Source organism: Gallus gallus, chromosome 7 (assembly GCF_016699485.2).
Source record: "Gallus gallus isolate bGalGal1 chromosome 7, bGalGal1.mat.broiler.GRCg7b, whole genome shotgun sequence".
Classification (NCBI taxonomy): domain Eukaryota; kingdom Metazoa; phylum Chordata; class Aves; order Galliformes; family Phasianidae; genus Gallus; species Gallus gallus.
In genome coordinates, this window is record NC_052538.1 from 29,463,879 (window position 1) to 29,489,493 (window position 25,615).

Here is a 25,615-nt window from a genome sequence, read left to right on the forward strand (position 1 = left end):
GATGTAATCAATACCAAGAAAGGTATCTTGGGGACATTACCAAGATTTATGCTTTTTTGCACAGAGTGACACTATCTGCTTACTGTATCAACTGAGGATACAATATTGAATTTCAGAGAACAGAAGGAAGAAGAAGTATTGTTATCTGCCTCAACAGTGTTTCAATTCAGAGATCAGCTTTATGCTTCATCCCTGACATCAGACTTCTAAGGAGAAAAGGAGGGGTCTGAACGTGGGATACAAGGACAGCACAGAAACTCACGTGAATCTGAGCATCAGCAGGTCGTGACGGCACCGAGCTTCTGTTTCGATCTACTTCTGACAGCAAATCTCCAGATGAGAGGTCTAAGATGCGCGAATGGAGTTTCTGCAGGGGGGTAGAAGGGAATAAGCAAAGCGTGAGCATATGTCAAGTATGCAGCAGATCAGCATTTTTAAAATTCCAAACTCTGCGGTTAAATTTCAAGGGAAATAAAGACCCCGAGGTAAAAGAAGGTTTGTTCTAACTCAGAATGTTGCTGTTCATGCTTGTTTTGTCCAGGACTTCCTGTGTGAAGAACAGGTCGTTCTTCATCTAAAACAAACTGTACTTTTTCTCCTAATCTCTGCTTTGTAATTTACTACTAGTTAATATGCAACAATGACAAATGAACAGGAGTCCCACCACTATCCATAGAGTTTGACAGGTTTCAGGGAAAAAAACATAAAAATGAACTACAAAATTAACATTTATAAATCAATCAACATGTTAATGTTGTTTTATTTACAAGCTGCTACACCGCGAGTGAATGATTGCAAAAGTGACCCTATTTTTAAACAGCATTGATCTGCTGAAGGCCTCCCTTGCACACATTTTAACTCAAAGTCATTAATGTCATCTGTTAGGAACAATTAATGTGAATAGAAAATAATTGCATCAGGGAATGAGGGACTCAGAGGATTTTGTGCATTAATATTCAGATGCTGTTCGATTATAAAAACAGTTCTTTCCTTCAGTTTTGCTTGGAAGGACGACTAAGCTGGTGCCACTTCCTCCACATTCACCTGTATCGTAATTACTAAGGCTTTCAGTATGCATTAAGCTTGATTTGTTTTAATTGCAGTTTCAATAGAATCCATGATTTATGTGAATGTCTCAGCCAATGGCTTCAAAAAAAAAAAGAAATATCTGCAGTCTTGTCAGTCATTGGACCAACATATCACATAACATAACAGGCAGTATAAATCTTATTCACAGTCCACTAAAAACAATGAAAAAGGACTTTAAGAGAGAGAGAGAGAGAAAAAAAAAAAAAAAAAGACTCTCAAACATAAGGAATTTGGATCAAGTTCTTGAAATTTTCCCATTAATTTCCCAAATCTACAATCTTGAAGACCACCACATCTACCAACTCCTGTGCACCTGAGCGCTCCACGTGGAGGAGCAAACAGCACAGCCACCACTGTGGCACCTTGATGGCGGCTTTGGCAAAGGATGCAGACTCTGGAGGAGGCTTGTTGAGACTGAATGCACGGCATCATCCTGCCCACCTCAAAAACTTGGTAAAAGAGGGAAAAAGAATCTGTAATCACCAAAGACTGTGCACTAGTAGTAGTGCTGAAGCAATTCTCTGTAGTCACGCAATACATCTCATACCCAAGTACACCTCTAATATACAAGAACTCACTAATTAGTAATCTGGGAGTCATTTCTCAAGAGCTACATATTCATCCAGGTTCTATGCAGTGAGTCTAAGGGAGATACTACACTGTTGCAGAAAGATTATGGCAAATAGTTTCAATGATCAATGCTCTGTAGAATCATATTTTGTCCAACATGTAGTTGAGTAGATTAAAATGCTACAAGCACTCAGTATCCAATATACATTTTATTATAAATATGAACTACATCCAGGTTATGTGTTTTTTAACACCAGTGGTGCACATCCCCTAGTTTTTCAGTGCGTACACTTTAAAATGTTATTACTAGAGTTACTGTCAGCTGTTTGCTCAAGATTTAAGCTCCAGGTAAAATGCTTTTCCAAGTACACAGATTTACTGACTTAGTACATGTGCTTGGCAATAATTCCAAGTGAACTACCAGAAAATTCGACTGTTTTCAGCAACAGGAGAAACTGCTGTTAGGAACAAATGTTGCACTTGCTCTTAGCAGAGGAACGACTTTCTCCATTGTAACCAGTTAGAAGATTTTTTAGCGTGAGTTACTATAGCTGGATCTGGTAGAGCTGATGATAGGGGGCATTTGAGATGGATGAACAATTATACTTGAACATTTATTTTCCCAGAAATATCCTAGAAATAGTGCTATAGGAGTTTTAAGGCTGTAAAATTGTCTTCTCATTTTTTTTAAATCTCAATTTAAATACTTCATTACTTAAATGGGAACATGTATGTATCTTACTAAAGGAAACAAAATACACCCTATAACGTCATCCAAAGGGACTGAGTGCGCTGCTGTCATTGTCCATATCAGCCCAAAGAGCAGAGGCCAGCCCACCTGGATATAACACCTTTGAGCAGGCAAAAAATCCGAACAATTCCAACCAGAGAGCTGCCTGGTGAGGAGACAGCCCAGCAGAGCATGCTGCAAACAGCCTGGAGCTACTGCTCTAAAGATGTGTAACGTGATTGTACTTCTGCATCAATGAAAGATCATCACACTGGAAATATTCCCCCCACACTTATGCAAAGACACCAACAGACACAAGGCCAGCATGTGGACCATCATTAGCAAACAGCACAGCAAAGTTGGAGATCATTAATTAAATACAGTCACACAGCACTGAAGCAAGTCATCCAATTACAAAAGAAAACGATAAGAAAATTGTTTTTCTTTCACTTTTTTTTTCTTCTTCCTTCTCCATTTTCTAATTCAGAAATGGTGAAAACTCTGCTAAAGGAATCTCATTAATGATCCATTTGAAAGGAAGTGACAGACTGTGCTAAGTACATATCATGATTCTGATTTCTTCTCAGATAAGCAACATGTATTGGTTTATGGCTATTTCAGATGACGACTGCATAACCACACCAAGGAGTTATGCTGCCTTGACAATGGTGCAATATTAAAATCCATGCTGATGCTATCAGGATGCAGTGCAACAAAAGGCAGGCCATGGCACGGGCTGACTTTCACAGAAAAGCCCACGTCAGTTTAAATAAATACTTAAATTCTAAATGAAGCACTGAAACTATAAATCCAAGCCATCTGCCCCATCTGTGGGCACTGAAGTAGATGGCAGCCTGTAACAACAAGGGGAAACCATTGTGTCCCCTCTGAGAGCAGACATCAGCACAGAAGTGGATGTGGTGTGGGCTGGACCAGCTCACTTAGAAATCGCCCCTCACAGAGCGGTGCTGCAGCAGGAGTTGACTAAAAGCTGACAGGGAGGAGGCTCGGCCAGACCTGTGTCTCTATGGAAGGCCAGGGGAGCAGAGGGGCCTTCTGGGGCCAAAGGCCTGTGGTATTTCCCAGGCTGCATTGCCACAGGCTTCCTTCTGGCTTGCTTGTGTTTTTAGCCAAGACGAAGCAATATGGCTCAAAGTTGAGATTAACTCCCGTAACCCACATCAAAACAAAACAAAACAAACAAATTTAGGCAGAAACCCATTACACCAAGTGCAATAGGAAATACGATTATCTGGCAGGCAGACAACTGATCCAGTAGACAGAGGTCTGACCTGCCCTCCCAGAGACATCCTTATTAAGGCTCTCGAGGAAAACAGAAGCGGACTGCTGCCTCCTGGCACGCAGCAGCATTACTGACAGACTCCAGAGTGCATCCTGACTGTGTCTGTGCAGCACTTCTATCCATTCCCATCTCCTCCTTGAAACCTCTAATGGCCTGCAAGCACCGCCAGAACAATTTCCAACAAATTACGCCAAACAGTATATGACTCTCCAATATTGGATGAGTTAATTGCTATTAAATCAATTGGCTTTGCTTTTCTTACATGAGCCAAAGTCCATCATTTACAAGGAAAGAAACTCTCGAGGCTCTCAGAGAGACATTTTTATCCTGGTGGAACAGCCTGTAAATGTTTGTTGGGTATATGTCGCCTCCTCATCTCTGCTGTTCACTGGGGCAGCACCAACTTGACAAATGATGCTCTGGGCTTTTCTCCCATGTAGCCCAACTATTGCAATTGGATTGGCAGGGAATACCTTTCCTGCAGCCCTCATTTGTAATAGTTCTCTACACAAAGAACCTGCAGGCAGCAACGCAACAGCTCCGATTACAGCCTTGCTGTACTAAATGAGCAAGGCTTAGTAACTCTACCAAAAACAAGCAAAAAGTGTGCAACACAAATAGTACTGATACAGTGATCTCTTTATAGGTGTGGCAGAGGCACAAGAACTCTTGCTAGGTGACTGTCTGACCTGTTACACTCTTCCTGCTCCTTTGTTCAATTTTAACTACTAAAACCATCCAAAGCAGAGTGCAGCTACAAATTAATCACTCCTAGGATGAGCTTCAGTTTCAAAAGCCTTACAGAAATAGTACTTAGTGCTGCATTTCATTCACACCATGGGAAACAGCAAGACCAAAACAAAAAAGAAAAATGAGCAAATAGGAATGCAATTTACTTAATACTAGCTTATGCAGAAATACCATGTTATGAAAGTGAGTCTTGATTTTTTTAGACCTTAGATATATTTCAGGCCTTAGATGCCGTCCAGAGGGGATGTTCAGATGAGGGTGAGATGACATCTTTTGCCTCTTCCATCAGAGGTTAGCTAGATTAAGAATATGAAGTGTGAACTTCTCATACCCTAACTACTCTGAAATAAAGGAGAATTAGCTATAAGGAAAAATAATACAATGAAGTTCCATTTCTGAAACTAGAAATAGACTTTGCTTTTAAACAAATCAGAGTTCATAATACATACGCTTTTGGCATGTGGCAAATCTGCTTTCTAAACTGAGTAGAACAAATGGTTGTCAACAACATAATAGTCATATGTGAAGCAACAAGTGAAAATTGCATTAAGATGTTTCTGTCGTATATAATCCTAACAATCACTAACTTTGGAAATGTACTTGAAATCATGTACTGTGAGCACACAGCAATGCCTTCTGTCTTATTGTTTGTAACTGATGCAGTGAAAATAAAATGATAATAATCACAGCTCTTGGAAGTTATATATTTAATAAAAATTCAGCATTATGTTCCACTTTCCTACCATTCACTTTCTATAAACAGAGCTTTTCAAAGTTTATAATGACAATAGCAGTTGGCGTACTGAGCCCTTTCTGCTAGTAAATTACTTTGGTTAAGAACTCGCCCTCATCTTTCCTGCTGTCTATCTCCTGTGTAGACAGGTGGCTTCCTAGCAGAGTTCTTGTGCTTCATACATGCTGTCTCATACTCCCTTTTATACCTATATACTTTAGGGTAATTTCAAAGACATCTCATTGTGGAAATATCCATGGTTTTTTCCTCCTAATTCTCTAATAATACGCTTTACAATCATCATTTATCCTAACAGTGTGAAGTTACCTCTGACCTTTTCCCTCTCTTACATTTTAGACTAACACAAAGTCCAGAATTATGGTGCTTCAGCAGAAGAAATCAGCGTGTCTTCAAGAAGCAGTCCTGTCCTCAGTATCACTTTTCAGGAGTGCCTTTATGTCAAATAAGGTCCCTTGTATTTCTGCCCAGAAAAAGGCAGTTAATAAAACGATTTTTGCAGTTGTTCTGAAAACACAACACAGCTATCATAGAAGCTGAACTGAAACAACCATACTGGTGTTTGCTTTTCTGTATTTTTAACAAACATGCTATAAAGAATGCATTTTTAGAGGACTACGTGAAACATACTTAGATTTGTATTTTCACTTGTACATACAGCAAAAGCAACCGATCAACTTGTACCTGTGCATCTCCTTAAGGACCAGAACTGTACATCAACAAGCAGCCAGGATAAAGGAAACGACAGGGTATTAGTAAAGCACAGGAACAATTAGAGGATTGCAAAGCATCCCCTAGAGAAAGTGAATAAAGCTCTGCAGCATGGGTAGCAGGAGTCAGTCACAAGAGATAGCTGGAACACAAGCACTGTGCAGCAATTTGTCAGCAACACTTGCTGTTCAGCCATGGCAAACCATGCACAGGACTGGGGCTAAAAATGGAGGGGAAAACTAGCAGCCTTTGTCTCTTCAAGATAGTCCTCCCTTCCCCAAATAATACATTCATCACTTAGATGTCCAGAAGCTGTTAATATAGAAGTCTGTAGAAGCAAGCACATGTAACACCAGATTGTAAAGCCAATGCATTATACTAAACCATTTTTTTCTCTTTCCCTGTTGTTTCAGGGCACTATTCCTAATAGATCAAGCAGCTAGCAAAGGCACTTGATATCTGGCAAAAGTACAGAACACATAAAATTATCCAGTTCAGCCTGGAACAGACAAAGCAACCCAGGAGTCTTACCCAGTAACCGGCACCAGCACACACATTGTCTTTCATATTATATAACCTGTTATGTCTTAAGGTCTATCTGATGGGTTAACTGAAAGTCTTTGACCCAGATGTTGCTGCTAGGGCTCTTAACAGCTGTATCGTGGGAGACATGCCACAACAGCTGCTTGGATTGATTTTTGGTGGGAGCAGAGGGTGAATCCACAGGGGGTGAGCCTCAGGACAGCTCTCAGAGCAGCAGGAGCATGCAGCCAGAGAGCATCATTTATTGGTCTTACCAACAGCTGTCTGAAACAGAGCAAACAATCACAGACCTACAGTACTGCTCAGCGTTAACAGAGGGAAGCGTTATACAAAACATGAATATTAAAGGATTAACTATAAAATACACGTCTTGGTAAGCTAAAGCATTTCTTAACACAAAAAAGCCAGCCTCCAGCTATTCCAGAAATTTCAAGTCAAGCAGATCTGAATTTCCTATTCATCTAATAAAAGTACTTCTATCCAAGTTCTACTTTGATTTTTTTCCCCCATTTGTTTTGGTTCTTTCTCCCACCACTAGGCTGAAGATGCTAAAAGAGCTTGAAGTCTGGTGATGCAGCAGATGCTAGACTACATTCAAGTGCAGCATTAACAGTGGTTTGTCAGTTTTGCTGGCAAATCCTCCAGGCGAGTTTACTGAAACAACTGACAACATCCAAGACAAAAGTACAAGGGGATGATTTTACAAACATTTGTATAGAAGATTAGGGTGTTAAAACTACATCAGAAAATCCTGTTAACAAGGCAAATCCAACAAAAAAGAAAAAGAAAACAAAGGTTTTGCTTGCATCTGCTTCAGATTTTCCAGGCTCGCTGCTCTCAGTTTTTATCAAGCCATTTGGAGAGAGGCAAAAAACAGTGAATTAGATTCCAAAGTAAGGAACTCAGACATTTGAAAACTTATATCCTAGGGTATAATTTGGGAGGTATTAAGCAGACATTTGATGCATAAACATAAATAACATAATCTCTCCGAATTCTTCAGTGGTTTGACAACACTGCTGTAAGCCTAAAATTACTCCCCTTCCAAATCCCTTAGTTTTATTAATTTTTATAAACTTTTAAGTAAAAGTTGCATTGAAAGACACAAAGTAATCCTTTCTGATCCTAGCTTTCATTTTATAATTCTATCAGTGTTTTCAAGCTCTGAGACTCCAAAGCGTTCTCCTTTTAATAGCACAACGATAGAAGCCTGTAAATATTGCAGTAATAATAAATTGAGCTAATTTAATTTCTTATGAAAATGTCTGCGTGAAGTTCCCTGTGGTTTGTAATTACTGTAAAGTCAACAGTTTACATCAATGACCTGGTAATCAGCCAGTCAGAATGTAAACAATTAATGAAATATTTTCGATGAGCTTTCTCAAGGAAGACCCCTCCGAGTATGGCAAGGCAGAGGTTTGGCACCTAGTGTAGAAAAGTCAGGCCTCTTCTTCAGTTTATATTTGTATTTTTTTCTCATTAATTTGGTACAGAGCAGTAAATGCAATGCTTTTTGTAAATACCTTGCTATCGAGCTAATACTAATCAATATGTTAATTCCACTTTGCTAAGTGGATGCCATCCTCATGTAGGTTTTATGAATTACGGGAAGACGAGAGCGCAAGGGGCACAACACAGACATGCTGACACCTTCTCTTGCTGCACTCCTCACAAACACATCCAGATTTCCTTAACATTTCAGCATTGTCAAAATCAGTCCACAAAACAGCTTTATGCTAAACTTCTCTGACAAGGAAGAACCATGCCATTAATCTTTTATGGCGTGCCTTTCACATGGTATCTATGCTTTAACAGTAAATATGCCATGTGTTGTCTTATTTCACTGTATTTAACAGATGCTTCCACCTACAAATGCAGGTGAAAGGTGTTGATGCTTTGGTGTCATTGAGCCAACTGTGACTGCATTATCGATCATTATCTGACTAAACGCTACTCACTAATTTCAACATACTTCTAAATTGCCGATACTGACAGCAAGTGCTGTTCCTGGTAGCACAACATAATTTCAGCCCTTGGATTTGTGATTCCTACAGTTCAAAATTCATTTTCACATTCCCTTTCTGACTATGCCCCAAAATCATCTAAAGGAATTAGGCAGACCTCAATAAGATCTCGTTATTGACATTTATGTTGATCGATGCTGGCTCTTACAGAATTGGAATCTACAGATCAATTCCCTTATTAGATTCGTTCTCAGTGCTGCCATGGTCATTTTATCACAGAAGCTGCTGCTATCAAATGCTGCTTTATCACTTTATAATGGGATACGCTGAAGCTTTTCTCTAGCATATAGTTGGAAATGAAAACTGTCTGCGCTCTAAAAATTGTTTTCACAGATTTCCAAAATTATCCTTACTAACTGCATACGTCTATTTTTAAAAGCTATTTGAAACTCAATATACCTAACTAGTAATAATTACCTCCTGCAAGAAAACCCCAGTTCTCAGAATGGTTAAAAAAGTATAACAAAAGCTAGCATTGGAAACTGCCCTGCATCTGTTAATTGCCTTTCTGCTGTTGACTCTAAGAGTGAAGAGAGAGACAAAAATGAGTGTAAGAATGAAGAAATGATAGAAAAAATGACACGGTTCCATTGTGTGAACACACAAATGTGCAAACACTGAAGAGCACACAAAACAAATATAGACACTGCGTTTGTGGCAGAGTTTTATCTGGTTTTGAAAATGGGGACATGGTATTTTTTTAAGAGCGGTGTTATGGTTCCTGTTGAGAGAGGAGTTCATCACATTAATTTAAATCTACAATAAAATAAATTAGCTTTTTTATTGCCAGGTTGAACTACAGGGCTATGATTGTTATGTATTACTACAATCTAAGTCTTAATGGCATTCTTAGCCCTGTGGTGGTCAAACAGAAACCATTTCAAACCTTCTAAAGGCTATTAGAACATGTGCAGATGTCTGGAAAATTAATACTATTATCTAACTCTAACCTTTCGCCTGTAGGAGGAAAAAGAGATAGAAGGCTCGGGGAAGATGTTTTAGATCGATACCTGGGAATGGAGAAGGGTAAGCACTGCTTCACATGGAAGTTCATCGGCTGTGAACAGGTGATTTGAGCGAGCAGATGCATCCTTATTTGGTTTTTAAAGAAATCATTCATTTACTCAGAAAAATAATTTAAGAGAGACGAGCATCATTTTTACAGTCCTTCCTCATTGCTGTTTCTCAAGGTCCAGCAAGCTAGACACTGGCAAGATTCATTCATTTAAATGACAGGAGCACGAATTTGTCAAGGTTAATGTTGAACGAGTCACATTTTCCCTGCCGCAGTTCTGTGCATTTGAAAAGTTTTTCCATTCCTCCACTTCTTTTTTTTCTTTTCTTTTTTTTTGGTGAAATCATCAAAATGTCAGATGGACAGAAAAAAGTAGGAGGACAATTTCATAATATAACCATAAAAAATTGTTAGTTTAAGGCTTTTGCATACATATTTTCTCTCCAACACTAACACATAGGTTTTGGCTCAGGCAGAATCACTTTAAACAAGAAGAGCCTTTTACGAAGTTTTTCTTGAATGCCCAGACACAAGGTACTCTATGAAAAACGTCAGTCGTTGCTCCTGGGCCAAACTGTGCTCTTCCAAGTACAGCACTCTCTGAGTGCTGTGCCAAACCTGGGCCGGACGTGGCACACAATGTCATTAGAGTCCCATTTCCCACCCTGCAGGCAGTACCTCCCCAGAGGCAGCCTGCCCTGGGCTCACAGAAGCTGTGGCCCTCACCTCTGGCACTGCTAGCCAGCAGCTGCAGACCCTTTTGGCAGCTGGATGGGCTCAAAGAAGCAGTGCCAACTTCTCATGAGAAATCTGTGCCTTTGTGAATTGATCAGTTTTTCACTCTAGGTAAAAGCAGGGCTTAGGAGGTATTACAGAGGAATTTTAGAAGGGGTCAGCTTCCAGTTCAGCACCAAATAAGTAGCCAGATCCTTAGAAGAACTCAGCACAGTGCTGAACAGAAGTCTGGTCCTGTGCACATGAAGGATCTAAAGACCTAAATTAAAGGTTAATTCCATTTGTTATTTCCCCATGAGCTGGTAAAGACTGGTAACAGAACTGAGAGTACCCATACGTCTAATTACTGTCAAGAATCTCCTAAGAACTATGTAATGAATTCAGCAAGCCTCTAAAATACAATGCCAATTTCTGACTCACATTTACGCTTGCAGTATCTGTAATCCATAATAACAGTGTTCTAATGTACGTGTATCTACGGTACAGGAAGAGGAGACAATTGTCACTCAGAGGAAAAATAACTGGGGTTAAGAGTAAGTAAAAGGCAACTTAAAAAAAAATCAGATGAAGTACTTCTGCTTCTAAAATGACTACCAAAAATTAGAATCAAAACACTACATTCATCTCATAAGGTGCATACCAGAAGGAGGAACTGAAGAGCAACCATCTATTTTGAGATTTTTTAAGCACTGATATTTATTCAAGATGCCATTTCTTTGACACTCTGATTTTCATGCTTTTAATGCAGTAAGATGGAGTTTAATTCAGAATGTTCAAGATGCCCTTGCAATGCATACAGGACACAGACAAATCACTGCTCCTCCCAGCATCCAGACATCTGTTTGTGACTAAAGAATCAGCGCTTGCTCACATCCAGGCAGATGAGCAGAAATGAGCATGAATGCTATCTAAAAACGTTAAAAGTACAGTAAGACTCAAGTCTGTCAATACCACTTTATAAAAGAATTAATGACAAATGTAACTTTTCCTCTTAGCTTGCCCTTATCAGAGAGATACCTACACGGTAATTTAAGAGTTAAGGCACTAATGGACTCTTCAGTTTCACTGAGCATCTACTTGCAGATTTTATCTTGCAATACAGTATTTCACATTCTCAGCGAAGTCAACAGAGATTTAGTCAATAGTGTCACGGCCTTTGGATGAGGATCTGAATCTTACCAGTATCCAAACCATCATTAAAGAAGATAGGTCATTTGGGAAAGAGAGGAGAGCATTAGTAAAATTCAGTGCTAAAAGATGGGGTTGGTTCAGTAGGTGTTTTACGATTAATTAAGAATAACATTTCATTTTAGTTTCTGACTCTTTCTTCCATGCACAGTATACATAAAAGTATACAAAACATACAGCATACATGCCAGCAAAAATAATTTTTTCATAGCAGATGGCAACAGAAAGTACTTCTCAAGTAATCTTATGTGCTAAAAACTACTTAGCATGATGTTGGATTCATCTGTTGGAATGTGCAATTTATAATTACTAGCGAATTACACTGATCTGATATAATCTGAACTGCTTAAATTTTACCAAGTACTTATTGGCACACTTATTTTTAAGTAAAGGGCAACAGCTCCTTATTGCTTCATGTCCTTAAAGTCTGCCATTATACTTACATAGTAACAAAACCACAGTTGTAAGTAAACTATAAATGACATTTCACACATATGAAGTATAATAACACTACAGATGAAATTAATCCTTTATATATTATTATTTCATATACATACACTTTTGAGTAGTCCTTCATTTCAGTTTCAAAGCCTTTTAGGAAAACAAACTACATATTCAGTTCTATTCGTGTAATAGGAGAAAAATGAAATGTCTGTAATAAAAATGATTATATTTTTATACTGCCTTAGGATTTCAATAGATTTCCATTTTACTAAAACAAGAGAAAGGCCTCGAAATCTTCAAATCATTTAATTTTATGCACTCTTTTGGTAATTCATTAGGGACTTATGGAGTGTGAAATATGCACTGTGACGAGACAACAATTAGCCAGCACACCTGTTGCTTACCATATTGTATTTAAGAAGGGTTTGCAGTGGTTATTGTTCTACTCCATTGAGAAACTCAAAGGGCTCCCTCTAGCCTCTATACTTACTTACACTTGGAGCATTTATGCAACAATTTATATGGTAAGTTGCTAACACATTTTTCTAATACATTCAGCAAACACAGCAGGCTGAAACACCATCACGTAGATTGTTCTCTTTAAGTTAAGCATTGCTACAGGTTATAAATAACACACACACACACACACACACACACACACACACACACACACACACACACAAGTACACCTTATTAAGGCTTATTAGAAGTTTGAAGCAGATGGCAAGTCTGTTCTATTTTGTACTGTGGAATTCATACCTTTTGTCTTAGATACATTTTCATACTGAATGTACAAAATTGCAGGAAAAAAACATGGAAAACATTGATGTACTTAGTGACTCCTAAACTCACGGAGGGAAGGTTTAGATTGGATGTCAGGAGGAAGTTCTTCACAGAGAGAGCGGTGTCCCTGAAGTGTTCAAGGCCAGGTTGGATGGGGCCCTGTGCAGCCTGGTCTGGTACCAGGTTGGTGGCCCTGCCTGTGGTTGGGGAGTTGGAACTTTACGATCCTTGGGGTCCTTCCAACCCAAGCCATTCCGTGATTCTATGACCCTGCCTACATACTTGATCAGTGTTTCAAATGCCATATTGGATTCCTTCCCTCATGCGTATCATTAGTGATAATAAAAATCCATGTGTAAAATAAAGAGAAAGCTACAGTTCACTTAGTATCAGTTGCATGTTGGTCTTTGAAGAAAAAAAGAGCGGGAAAATCTTAGTTCCTTGGTGAAGGCCTGCCACATCAGTACAGTATTTCTCTAATGCTCCTTAAGCATATAGGTGGAGCTGTAAACAAGGCAAGACATACGATTTACAATATATAATTCAACACTGATGATTTAAGCTGAGATTCAGATTTATATTTCTGTGTTCTCAATGGTATTGATGAGTGGGGACGAGACAGAAATAGAAAGTAGGCATTAATTTACGATTTACTGAGATAATACAAGACTAGAAGTAATGACATCAGCATCTGCAAATGAAGAAATGCTCCTTTAATTTGTTCTGAAAGTCTCAAAAATCGTTGAGTGTTCCCTTCTAGATTGCTATCTTGATTCCTGATTCACAGAAGCATTCTTATCACTTGACATTGCTACAAGAACTGTATGCTCTTGTTTGAGACAGGATATTCATGAGAGTAATGCCAGACCTTTGTTACCCTTGATATGGAGAATGCACTCCTGCAGGGCTATGACTTGAAATCTTTAGAGAACTGTAACTCGTGTAAAAAGTACCACCTTACTTCTTGGTGGATGCTCTAATGCCCACATAATTCTTGGATAAATTTTAATGTAGTAGTTTAAACAATGTACTTTATATTTCAGTGATTAACATTCCGTCTATTCCTACAGCCACTGAGATTTTCATAACTACTGAGCAAACAGTTTTCCATGACTTCTCTACGCCTGTAACAATTAGCAGGTCTAAAATTCGTTTCTACTTTAAGCCACCAGTCTTGGTTTGTGACTAAGTAAATATCACTACAAAGACTGTTAAACCTTATTTATGTTTTCATATTTACTGAGTAAAAAAGGCCGTTTGCCAGTCTGCTCTGGAACTGGAATGTTTCAGAACATTTGCAAATAGGAGTGCCCTGACACTCTCAGGAGCAGAAATGAAGGAAGGAAATCAGAAAAAAAAAAACCAGTTAACTGCAGAAGTTTCAAACTTCAAACACATTGGGTGACCTTGGTCTAAGGTCTTCCTGCCTAGAGGCACAAGGCAGCACTGGGAACTGGCTTCTGACAGGCAGGAGTTATGCTGCTGTGCAGCGTATGATGATCCAGTTACTTAAATACACTTTAGACTGCTGACTGTTTTCTAGCAATGTTTTAATTTCAATTGAAGTTTTAGCTCTAATTTCAATCACTTCAATACTTTCTTTCTAAAACTTAACTATCTGTATATCAAATTGCTGCAAAGTGCAGTGACTTCACTTTTAACCTTCTGCACTCAGACATCATTGTGTCTAACGATGTCTGAACCACAGGTCAGACTCTGAGGCCAGATATTCCATCTCCCTTAGTCAGGTGGTTGGGCAATTAATTGCCCTTCTTCTGTCTCATATATAATAATGTCGTCAGTGCAATTTACCCCTTCCTGTTAAGTTGCACAACTGTTTCCATGTAAGTATGTACGGTCATAGTCTATCAAATATGTCAGGAGATCGTTGTCAGGTTATTACAAGAGCTAATGACAAAGTGGATACAACAAAGAAGCTATCATTTGAGTCGAAGAATTCAGCAGACTGTGCTGTAGCATTGTGGACAAAATTTTAGACTCGAAATTAAACAATGCAGATGGTCCGTGAGTAATAAATGAAACCAATCTAGCCAGAGAAACACAATGAGAAAATGGGTCCTTCTGGAATTGGTAAAGAAGCATTTTTATGATGGAAATAAAATGAAAATACAGTTTGGGATCAGAAATACTGTAAATCTTATCATTAGTAATATTATTTTATGCTTTCTCAACTGTGAAAATTTTACTACTTGTTTAACCAAGTAAATCAATTGAATAAATGCTGCTACTTGCCACTTTTAGCACCTTTCACAGAAAGATCCCTGCCTGCTGTGGAAGCAGCTGTGACAGCAACCTCCTGGGTGAAAAGTGAAAACAAGAAATCTATCCACCTGTGGAATTCAGCTCACAAACATTTTGCTTTCATGTAAGCAGAGATATATAACATAAACAAACGACTGCAACATCTATCAGAAGGCAAATCCTGGCCCCTATTACCGCTCAGTAACTGTTGCAGGAAAGCAACATTGCTGTTGTAAAGGAAAAATATGCAATGTTAGAAGCAGGTCTGATGTTAATTGCTATGCTCCATTTTCAGGAATGAGCGGAAGAAGAGGGCTAAGGAGAAAAAAAAAAAGAGTGAAAAGTTTTGTCTCAACACCGAGCAGTCTCTACTTGATAAAGTCAAACAACTTAGTGAGAAGCCACAGCTAAACACTGAGAATGCCTGCAATTTAGTGATTTAAATAGTTCCACATTTCTTTGAACAAAATACAGCATCCTTTATAAAAAATAAAAAATCCTCAAAATGAAGTTCCTGGTTTTCTTTCCCAAACCTTTCATGCCATAGCAAGCTCTTATATATATATCTTACATAGCTCTTAAAATCATCTACGGTACAAAAGAAGTGATGAAAAAGAAAAAGGTGGAGTTAGCTCTACCTACTCCTCCATCCTTCCATTTTTGCATCAGAGCCTTGATAACCTTTTCACAACACGAGTGAAATGCCCTCTGTATCACAGTCACTACAAGCAGTAAGCATACCAACATTTCTAGTTGCTAAAAACTTATATGGCAATCCACTTTATCCCATACCTTAAGGAACCACCTCTCTTTCTTTTAAAATACTACTAGCCCTTCAATGTCATGAGTGCTTTTCTTGTAAATGCATGAGAGTGTAATACTTCTAATAATAGTTTTACAGTAAAGGATTCCTGAAACTGTCATGAAAACCTTCACTACACATTGGTTTTTGTTTGTTTGTTTGTTTGTTTGTTAATTTGGTAGTAATCAGTTTTCTTTTTAATCTATGTGAGAATCACGAGGGAAAACAACGTGGTGCAATCAGTTCTGCATACACGTCACTATTCCACAGTCAAGTTCAAAGCACCTAAATCAATCTGTGCATTGAAAGAAAGGTAATAAAGTTTTAAGAAGACATACAAAATGTCCACTATTTGCCTAAAATCAAATAAAAAAGAAAACATAGGGTAATGAGGAAATCTATTTTAATTTTAATACATTTTTTAAAGAAATCTGTATTTCTGTTGAAATCTGAGTTACTCAGGATTTTTATGGTTTTAAAATAAGCATAATCTTTAGTACAAGAGTTTCCCAGTGCCAACCACAGAATAATTTAATGGCAACACACTACCAAATTACAGAAGTCATGTAGACAAAAGGAACATATATTATTTATTTTTAGCTTACACCCTGTTCTGCAGGTCAAAAATTTTAATTGCACTCAGTGTGAATACTCCTAGATGAGATCAGCATGCAAATAAAATTAAAGTTCACTATACCAGACAGTACAGGAAATGTAAAAGTAACACTATGTCCACTGCCCCCAACACTACCAACAGCACTTGTCCATTCACTTTGCTCAAGTCCATGAAATAACAGGAATATCCTTAACAACATATTTAGTACTCTGCTGTAAGGGCTTTAAAGAAATATTTAGCACCTGCTCTAAACCCAGGGTTTATGCTTTTTCATGATGATATAAACTAAACTCTTCTCTTTTTCTAAGGCACATTTGCTTAATTTCAGTCCTAAGGAGAAATCCCTCCTCAGATTTTACATTTCGGATTAGAAGATCACAGATGACGCACCACTTATTCAATCCTGGAGTAAAATTAGAGGACAAATAGATTTCTGGAAACTCACTAACAGATTGTATTGTTTTTCTGCAAGAGCAGCATATGACATGTTTAGCAGAAGTTCTTCATTTTCTCATGTACACTGCAACTCGTTTCCTGCTTTTTCTTTCTCCCCAAGGGGGGTTATAGCAAGTGTAAGGACACAGCAGTATATTTTGCTGCCATCTGGGGGACCTGGACTTCAAGAATGATCTAAATTCTCTTTCTTCCTTGGCCAATAAATACAAAGTGAAAAGGTGTGTGTGTTTGGTGAGGGACCAAGTATCTGTCTATTGGATGGTGCAGGGACAATGACGTAAAACAGTTTGAATTCCTCGTGAAAACATAATACCATTTAGTCTTATTTGATGCAGGTTCATCCCTTTCGACTTCTTTTGCAGCAATGACACAATCCAGTTTCAAGGAACTGAAGTCAAACCACTTGCTTTTCAGATACCATCTAATATTGCTGTAACTCTCCCCAAAAACCTGGCCTACTGTTGCCACAAATCTGTAATAGGGAATGTGTAACGTGAAACTTCTGAGCAGTCTAACCCAATACCAGCACAGACTACTAGAGGTAGGTGCTGTGGAAACAGAAAAAGAAAACAGAAAGAAGGGGCAAATGATGGGACTGTCAAAACCAGAAAAAGCGAGCATTAAAGTTCCATGTTGTGGTGGATGCACTGAAGATTCTGAATCAAAAGATATCAGTTCTACATAACAACCAGGATCCTATCAAGGATGAACAAACAGGAAAGAAAGCAGGGGTCAGGAAGAAGAAAACAAAAGAACGAAGGTCCTGACCTAGCAATACCCAAATCAACACAAAATCAAGAATCCACAGATAATGCAAGAACCCAGATCCCTGTGATGGTGACCTAGCATCACTCCGCCTATGTTTCCAAGTTTCATAGTAAGTATAGCTATTTGCTCTCACTGTGGGGCTTCCTTGCCTTTAAGCACTCGTTGGTGAGCTGATCAATGCTTTTTCAATAAAGAACCCAAAGTGATGAGAGTTGGCAGATGTCAGCTGTCAAGCAACAGTGCAAGGGCTAAATTTTACTTTGATACATACACGCATAGCATCAGAGAATTTTAATAAGACACACAATTAATGTCACTTAACTAGCTGACGTTATCCAAATTTTTCACCTCAAATTCATGAATTTTTCTCTAATAATAAATAGCATATGTTAATGAAACCAGAATTTGTCCCATTGCTAGAAATCTGCATGCTTCCCTTAGTCATTGCTTACTGTTCTAACTCATGGCCTGATTTGTTACAACTTATACAAAGCAATTCCACTTCGACAAAAGGATGTCATAAAGATGAATTAATTAATAATAACGGACTTTGCCAAATCTAAAGGGATACTAAAGCCTCTCTTACTATTCCAGAATGGTAAAGGAGTGGGAGATGGGTCAATTGGTTCCTCAGCTATACCCTCCCATAAAAGGTTAAAAAACAGAAATCTATCTAAGCTTGTGGAGATGTACTTAAGTCTTCGTAACACATATGGCAAAAGTTAAATAAATGGGCTGTCTTCTCACAGGAAATTACACTGTTCACCATCAAGCAGAATGTTAAGGAATCTAAGTTTCTCCCCTGCAGAGGGATAATGAACCCATATCGTTCCATTTATCATACTGAAGAAATACTGTACAAGTAAGGCACTACTCCACAGGTGTGCTCCTTTCTCCACATTTGCACATAACATGTAACCATTGCTCATTGGTGCATGCTTTCAGTTTCAATGGTATTACAGATAACTGATATTCTTCTAATATTTTAAACCTATCAGCTGTCATTTTCCTTAAGAAGAACAGAAATATCTTATAATTGTGAGAAATACAGAACTCATAGCTTCCCTTCTACAAAGGACATTTCCTACCTGAAGGAGGAGGTCAGAAGCCGGTTTGACTCTCTGCTGGAAAAGCACACTTAATGTTCGATTCTGTTGCTCCAAATCAAAAACTCTTGTTTTCAGCTTTATACATTCCTCCCTCAGATCCTACAGAACAAGGGAAAACAGGAAGATTAGGAAGCAGGTAACACAAACTCCTCAAAAAAGTCTGTGTCGTGTCAGATACTAAGAAGAAATTAAGAATTTAGAACAGTTCAGTTGGAAGGACTTACACAGATTCAACTGCTTGATGATGTCAGGGGTAACCAAAAATTAAAACATATGATTGAGAGCATTGCCCAAACACCTCCTGAACACTGACAGGCATGCAAAATCAACTTTGATATACATAAGCAACATATACAGCTTTTAAAATAGTACAGATCAGAAAAATGTGCTACGTCATTTTTTTTTGGTTGCTTCATCACAATAACATTAAAAAGAGAAAGAAAGGACTTTTATCAGAAAGAGGGCTTTGGAGAAAGCAAGCTGAAGCTGACATTGCCTTTCCACCTAATTTCTGCAGCTGTCTACTTTGAGGGATAGGAGCTTCATAAATCAGGAAGAGTCATTTGCTAATTAAGATCACATACAAAAAGAATAAGCTGCAGCCATTTTCTAGTTTTATTTAAACTTCCAAAATGCTTCCCCTTATGCTTTTATACTTAAGATAGTTGCTACCCTGTGGTATTGCCTAACTGGCTTTACTTTTCACCACATTAAGGCAGTGAAACAGGCCTCTGGATCCCCATATGGGGTCCTGTCAGTACCATTATCAACAATAGGGGAGGAAACTGTAGTGAGAAGTAGTTCGGCTAAGGTAGCTCGTGTCTCCACTGCAACCAGCACTGAGGTTACAAGAGGTGAACACACAACCAAGTAGGCTCATCTTGAGACTTCTAGAAAATTCTCAGTGTCTTTTTATGCCTGTAGTGGGCATCAGGTTTTATCATACTACTAGATGAATACAGTTATTTTCTCTTGATAGTTTCTCAGCTTAATATTTGCTTTAAGTGGCTGTCAGGTTGCCCAACTAAAATTGCTACAGCCTTCTAAGGTAACCCCCTTTTGAATTTGATGCTTTGTAAAAATCTAAGGCTTTGATTTAGTCAGTGAGAGCTCTCTTATCTCTGGTCTCACACAAAGCAATCTCTAGGAGCATCAAGACCCATCATTATCTGCCTCTCACAAATAATCACAGAATTTAAAACAGAGCCTTAGCTGCTACAACGTTGCTTAACTTTTCAACACAACTGAGTGCAATGAGAGGGAAAAATTATTCACAGAAACTGACAATGTAGAAAAAAATTAAATCTTAGCGATGCCCTTGCTCAAAACTTTCTTATTTTACAATGTTAAATCCTTAAGATTTAGGTTTCATGCTTTAGACTTCCTGTAAAATGTGAAATAAAAGACAGTAGATTACCCACCCAGATGCTATAAAGTGATAATGCCACTCATAGTACAGAACAGAAATGAAGAACATTAAGGTAGCAGTATTCCAGTAAAACGAAGTCTCAGTTTAGAATGTTGAAGTTCTAAAATTACCAATTAATACAACTATCAAATGGCTGAAACTTCTCACCCCTCTCCTGTGAGGAAAACGAGCAGCTATTACCACAGCAGTCTCCCAGGTATGTGACGTACTCATTCCTGTGCTCTCACTGTAGCAGTAACTGAGCACCTCCCTACTCTTACCAGCATCAGGCTCATTCTGCAAAATGCTCTTCCTCCAAATACCCATTTTCTTTTTCAATACTTTGTCCAATGCCTTTTTATTTTACTGATACAAAAAGGAGAAATAAATTTCCTACAGAACCCCAAATAAAAGCTCATTAACCTCAGTACCTCTATTAAGACAAAATGCCAAGAGCAGGTACACAGATCGCAGGATAATTTCATTAAGTGGCATAACTCAAATTTCGAACTGCTGACCCAGGCCTTAAATAAAGAAAATATAAATAAAAAATACAGTATCCACAACTCCTCTTCTTTCATGTGATATGAGGAGTCTTTAGGTAGAAGGAGAAAGAACAGACGCTTCCAGTAAGTACCAGAGCAGGAGGGTTTGTATCACATCCATTTGTTGGGTTTTTTTTTACTTCTTAAATTTCCCAGAGGGAAAATTTTCTATTAGTAAGTCATAGAATCCATATAATTTTGGTACACAGAACTGTGAAATTTTGCTGTGTGGCTAATTCAGCACAAACCTCCATTTAATATAGTTTCTCCATGAAGTCTCAGTAAAAAAAAAAAAGATTCCTGCATTAGAGAAATTCTATATGTATTGTAACAAACGATAAACTTGAAAAGCACACATTTAAGACTGTAATTCCATTTCAAGGTTTCAGTGACATTGATAAATCACTCAAGCTTTGCTCACTCAATTTGTGTCACCAGAATCTCTCGGTGGAATCACAGTCCTTCCACATACTGGCAAGTATGCAGCGCTTTATTCGTTACATTACAGCATGTACTTAATTTAAACAAAAATTAGTCCTTGAGGGACAATTTCAAATTCACAGCAAAGCCTACGCAGCGTGCGTTACTGTGCAGAATCACTCCTCTCCATTTGCTGAAAGCTCTCAGCGTTTCCTCATGTCTCACTATGCCCCAGAGGTGTGTTATCTCACTGTGGCATGACTGGCTCTGCCTTACTGCTTAGCTGCACTACGGCAGATTTATCTGTTTACTGGTTACTATTTGGATTGAGGTACCCACCTATTTGGTACTGGTGTAAGGAGCCTGGTTGCCACTCTATTGTATGCTATTGTGCTCCTGTCTTTTCTTATAAAATGACTTGTATGAATGGTGTCAGGAGCACTGTAACAGTTAATATTCATTAGCATTTAGAAGAGTACCCTCTATCCTTGTTCTATGGATATTAAATTAGCTGTTATTACTCAGTAATAGGTAAGCAGCTGTTATATCCCATCTATACTAACTAAATCACTTTATTAAATGTATTGAAATCTGTTTTTACTGTGTCCATATGAACTCCTTGGTTCCTATGGGTTCGGGAAGTTTCATTACCGAGAAAGTATGTAGTCATCAAATTGCCTGATGCCTTTGGAAAAGGACTCACTAAACTCCATCAGACTTCATCAGAAAACATCCACAATACTCCCAAATTAGAGATTAAAATACTGAGATTAACCTTCTACAAACTGCGGATCAGGTTTTTGTGTGAATTAATATGTCAGAAAATGCCCATATTTTCAGCTAAGTTGTACTGAAACACACATTTGGAATTTTTAAAAAATAGCTGAAGTTATGTTTCCAAGAGGTGTTACAGCAATAGCTCTGTTGACTGCAGCCCTCTGATGATACATAGACCATACAGCATATGTGTATATAAAGCACAGGCAGAATAATACAGCACAGACAGCAGCAGTGCAAACTTGTCCATATGTTGTGGATTGCACAGACCACCTCCAAGTCACAACACTCCTAATTGCTGCATGGCAATATATCGCTTCTACAGCAAAAGGTTTTGTCATGCTTCAAAAAACCATGGCATCCAACAATGCTACATTCATCCCCAACCTGTGGTACCAACAGCTCTTGGGTGAGAGATTTGGGGAACACTCTCGCTTCTGGATTTCTGATTCCAGGAGCCCTAACAGGCAACCACAGCTCCTAGAGTCCTGAATCACTCACCCATAAGACACCTCTGCACATCTCTTAGGCTTGTCAAGGTCATTCAAGGTCATAAAGTTGATTCCCAAATACATTGCTATATTTGCATCTGGAAAATTTTCAGGTGAGTGGCAGAAGTTTTTCATTATCTTAGCTTGGTGTTTATTGCTGCATTTTAAGGACATTATTTCTTTTCCTGTCATTCTGTGTAGAGAAAACAGTTTATATTCTGCCTTGCATTATCTGCACTAAAATACTGTATTTATGTTCCTTTCAGACTTGTCTTTTTGAAGCTAAATGATCCAAAACATTTTAATAATTGCACATTCATCAAGTGTTCTAGATTGCACAAAGAATCATTTCATGAATACTACAGGCTTTATAGCTTACTATAAATCTTTATACCTTGTTTCTTTTCTTTTTTCCACCTCAAGAAAATGACACCACAGAATCGGGTCCAAGTTAAAAAACATTTTTTTATAGAATTGTTGCCCTACCAGTTAAGCCTTATTCTCCATGGGCAGCCAATTATTTCTGCTTGTATGTAATTACCTCGCTTTTCTCTCTGTTGGCTTCCATCCATGTGAGTATTGTTTCAAAAAATATAACCTATGTAAAATATGTATCTCTCAAATGACCAATGAACTTTATGTTACCGCAAAATACCCAAACACAACTTACCTTTTGAGTAAGTAGAGCCTGGACGACCTGATTAGCTACCTGAAAGAAACAGATAATATAGCTTAAGTACATGGTCATATGAGTTTATGTATATTATCTTCTGCTGTGGCTTTATATTCCACTTTCTGCCTAAACCACCACCAATTCCAGTACTTTCATTATTTACTAATATTTTCATCAGATAATACTAGTGAGAATATATTAAATGCAAGTGATTCCTTCTGTGCTAGTCCTCCTTATAAGCAAACACTATCAATTTTAGTTTGTTTAACTTCTGCCACCTCTTCTGTGGAGAAAACTGAAACTTCCAGGTTTATATACAGCTGTTGTGTGTCAGCACGGATTGACTTGCATTCACTAGAGCTGCTTTTTACCAGCTGAGGAGTCCTGAATGTTTTCATGAAGTTTAATTGTTTCTTGATTCAATATTGACAAAATGGTATATCTATCATGACAAGCAGAAACCATAAAGTGCCACAGAAAATTAAAGTACCTACTGTCATCAGAATGTGGTTGGAAGGCATTCACACTGCACAATGTAATTGACTTGAATGACATTACACACCATTGATTAGCAGAGCTATATATTCAACAGGGAATTTTGGAAGTTATTTATGTTATGTATCCTTTCTAATTTATATTTACCAGCAGGCATGGAGGGGGTGAAGGAGGAGGAATGGAAAGAAGGGCAAAAATAGGATTTCTGTTGCTGTTTCACTTGCACATTACATTTCCAATGGAGTGTAAGAGTTGAAACTAATTCACTTCCGTGAGATGATTCCGTTCTGTTAGATGCAAAAGTTACATTCGATTCAAACTCTCACAAAATTGCCTCATGTCAGTTTTTTTCTCCAAGCTGGTCCCTAACTTAAGGCAGCCTGTGGAACAGCAGCCCCATAAAACTGCTCTGTACATGATTTAACAGAAGACATAGACTGATATTAGGACAGTAATAAGCGACAGAAGTAAATATGTTACAGTTCTGAAAAAACACATCCCTTGCTCTATGGGCTTTCAGAATCTACATCCCACAGTGTTCCTTCTGGAATATACTTTCAATGTCTGTTTGCTCTACCTGAAAATTGAACAAACCATATCTAACGCATTATTTCTTTCCTTTCAGACGTGGATTTACTGTACCTAGAAGAACTGGAAGGCTCTTTGAAGTGTGTACAAGTCACTTGCAACAGAATTGCCTACGCAATTACTCCTATGCCCTTATATATTGAGCAGAGGAGTGTAAATGACATAATCTTCCAAATGGGAAAAAACTGAACTTGCCAATGCATAGGAGAGAAATTTTCTAACTTGAGTACATGAAGTTAGGTACCTAAATGAAAGTACTTGCCAGTGATCCATAGCTCCCACAGAATCCAGTAAGAAAGATACGTAGCTAGTTTCTCCACAAAATTAGGCTATTTCATTCTAGTGTCTAGCAACCTGGCAAACTGTGTTGCTATTACTATTCAAGTATTTCCAGGTTTGTATTTCTTTACAGCAGGGGAAAGCCTCCACTGAAATGTTCTGCAGCAACTACAATTAATTTAGCAGTCATTACTTTTGCATTTCAAATGCGATTGCCATGCTAGGTGTACAACAGGGTTAGTGTTTAGACAGAAAGAAACTGCTAACCCTTTTTACTTACAGGTATCAAGAGACACTGTGGAGATGAACAACATAAGCCAACACTACAAAACTGACAGTCTCAACTACCAAAGACTGAAGGAACTGAGGTCAGTGAAGGCAGAAGGACTGGTGTCTCAGGTGCAGAATACGTGGAATTCCCACTAACACGAGACAGAACTGTGGCTCAAACCCTGTAACTAACAGGCTGTAAAATGACTTGACCTGTGATTCCTGCAGCTGAGAAGGCAGAACAAGGAATAGTACAGAGATGGCCAGTTCCTCAAGCTGCTGTTATGCAGTACACGACACCACTTGCCTTCAACACAGCCTGTCTTTCCTTTGAACTTAATAGCCAAGAGTTTTAAGTGAGGGTTTTGTTTGTTTGTTTGTTTGTTTTGTGGACTGCAATAAAAGAGATGAAAGATCCACATTCGCTTTTTTGTTACACAATTATGTTTACATATACATGTTATAAAGTGGTCTTAATAGAAAAAGTATAAAAGAATGAATCAGAGAAATGAGACCCTGGTGTAACATCTGTTATACCTATTATAAGTACTGAGATTTTACACTTCTATCTTTAATGTATTTTTTCATACCCATAAAGACATTTCAACCATACTAAAAGGAAAGGTGTTATATTTTATTCAAACTCTAAAATGCATTTTTAAGATGACTTTGTATTTTTTATTAGCTAAATGGATACGTATGCGATAATGCCACAATTTAATTCTTAAAACATCAGCAAAAATATTACCCAACCTAAGCTGCACAATTTCCTGCATATAAGTATAGTGAAGCTTGACAGAAACCTCAGCTGGCACCGTAATGTGAATAAGCATGGCATCACCACTTGCCAATACACTGAGAGCTGAAGTCCAGGATAGGAAATTAGGATTAGCCTCACACAAAAGCCACAGCAAGACAATCCTGGTTTTAGAATTAAATTTTTCAGAGACAGAAAGATATATTTATGGGGTATTTCTGTAATTAAATGAGCTCTTTTCTTAATTATTAAGCACTGGAACA

General features: G+C 38.1%; 1 protein-coding gene across 20 annotated transcripts in view; it reads right to left on the reverse strand.

The window, feature by feature from the left end:
* NCKAP5 (NCK associated protein 5) overlaps positions 1–25,615 on the reverse strand; it is a 441,589-nt gene that overhangs the window by 62,500 nt on the left and 353,474 nt on the right. For all 20 annotated transcript variants that reach the window (XM_040704243.2, XM_040704245.2, XM_040704244.2 and 17 more), the window contains 3 exons: positions 22,961–22,999; positions 18,629–18,748; positions 263–367 (listed from right to left, as the gene is read on the reverse strand). In XM_040704243.2, coding sequence (XP_040560177.1) covers positions 263–367; positions 18,629–18,748; positions 22,961–22,999 — 264 coding nt within the window. The remainder of the gene's footprint in view (positions 1–262; positions 368–18,628; positions 18,749–22,960; positions 23,000–25,615) is intronic.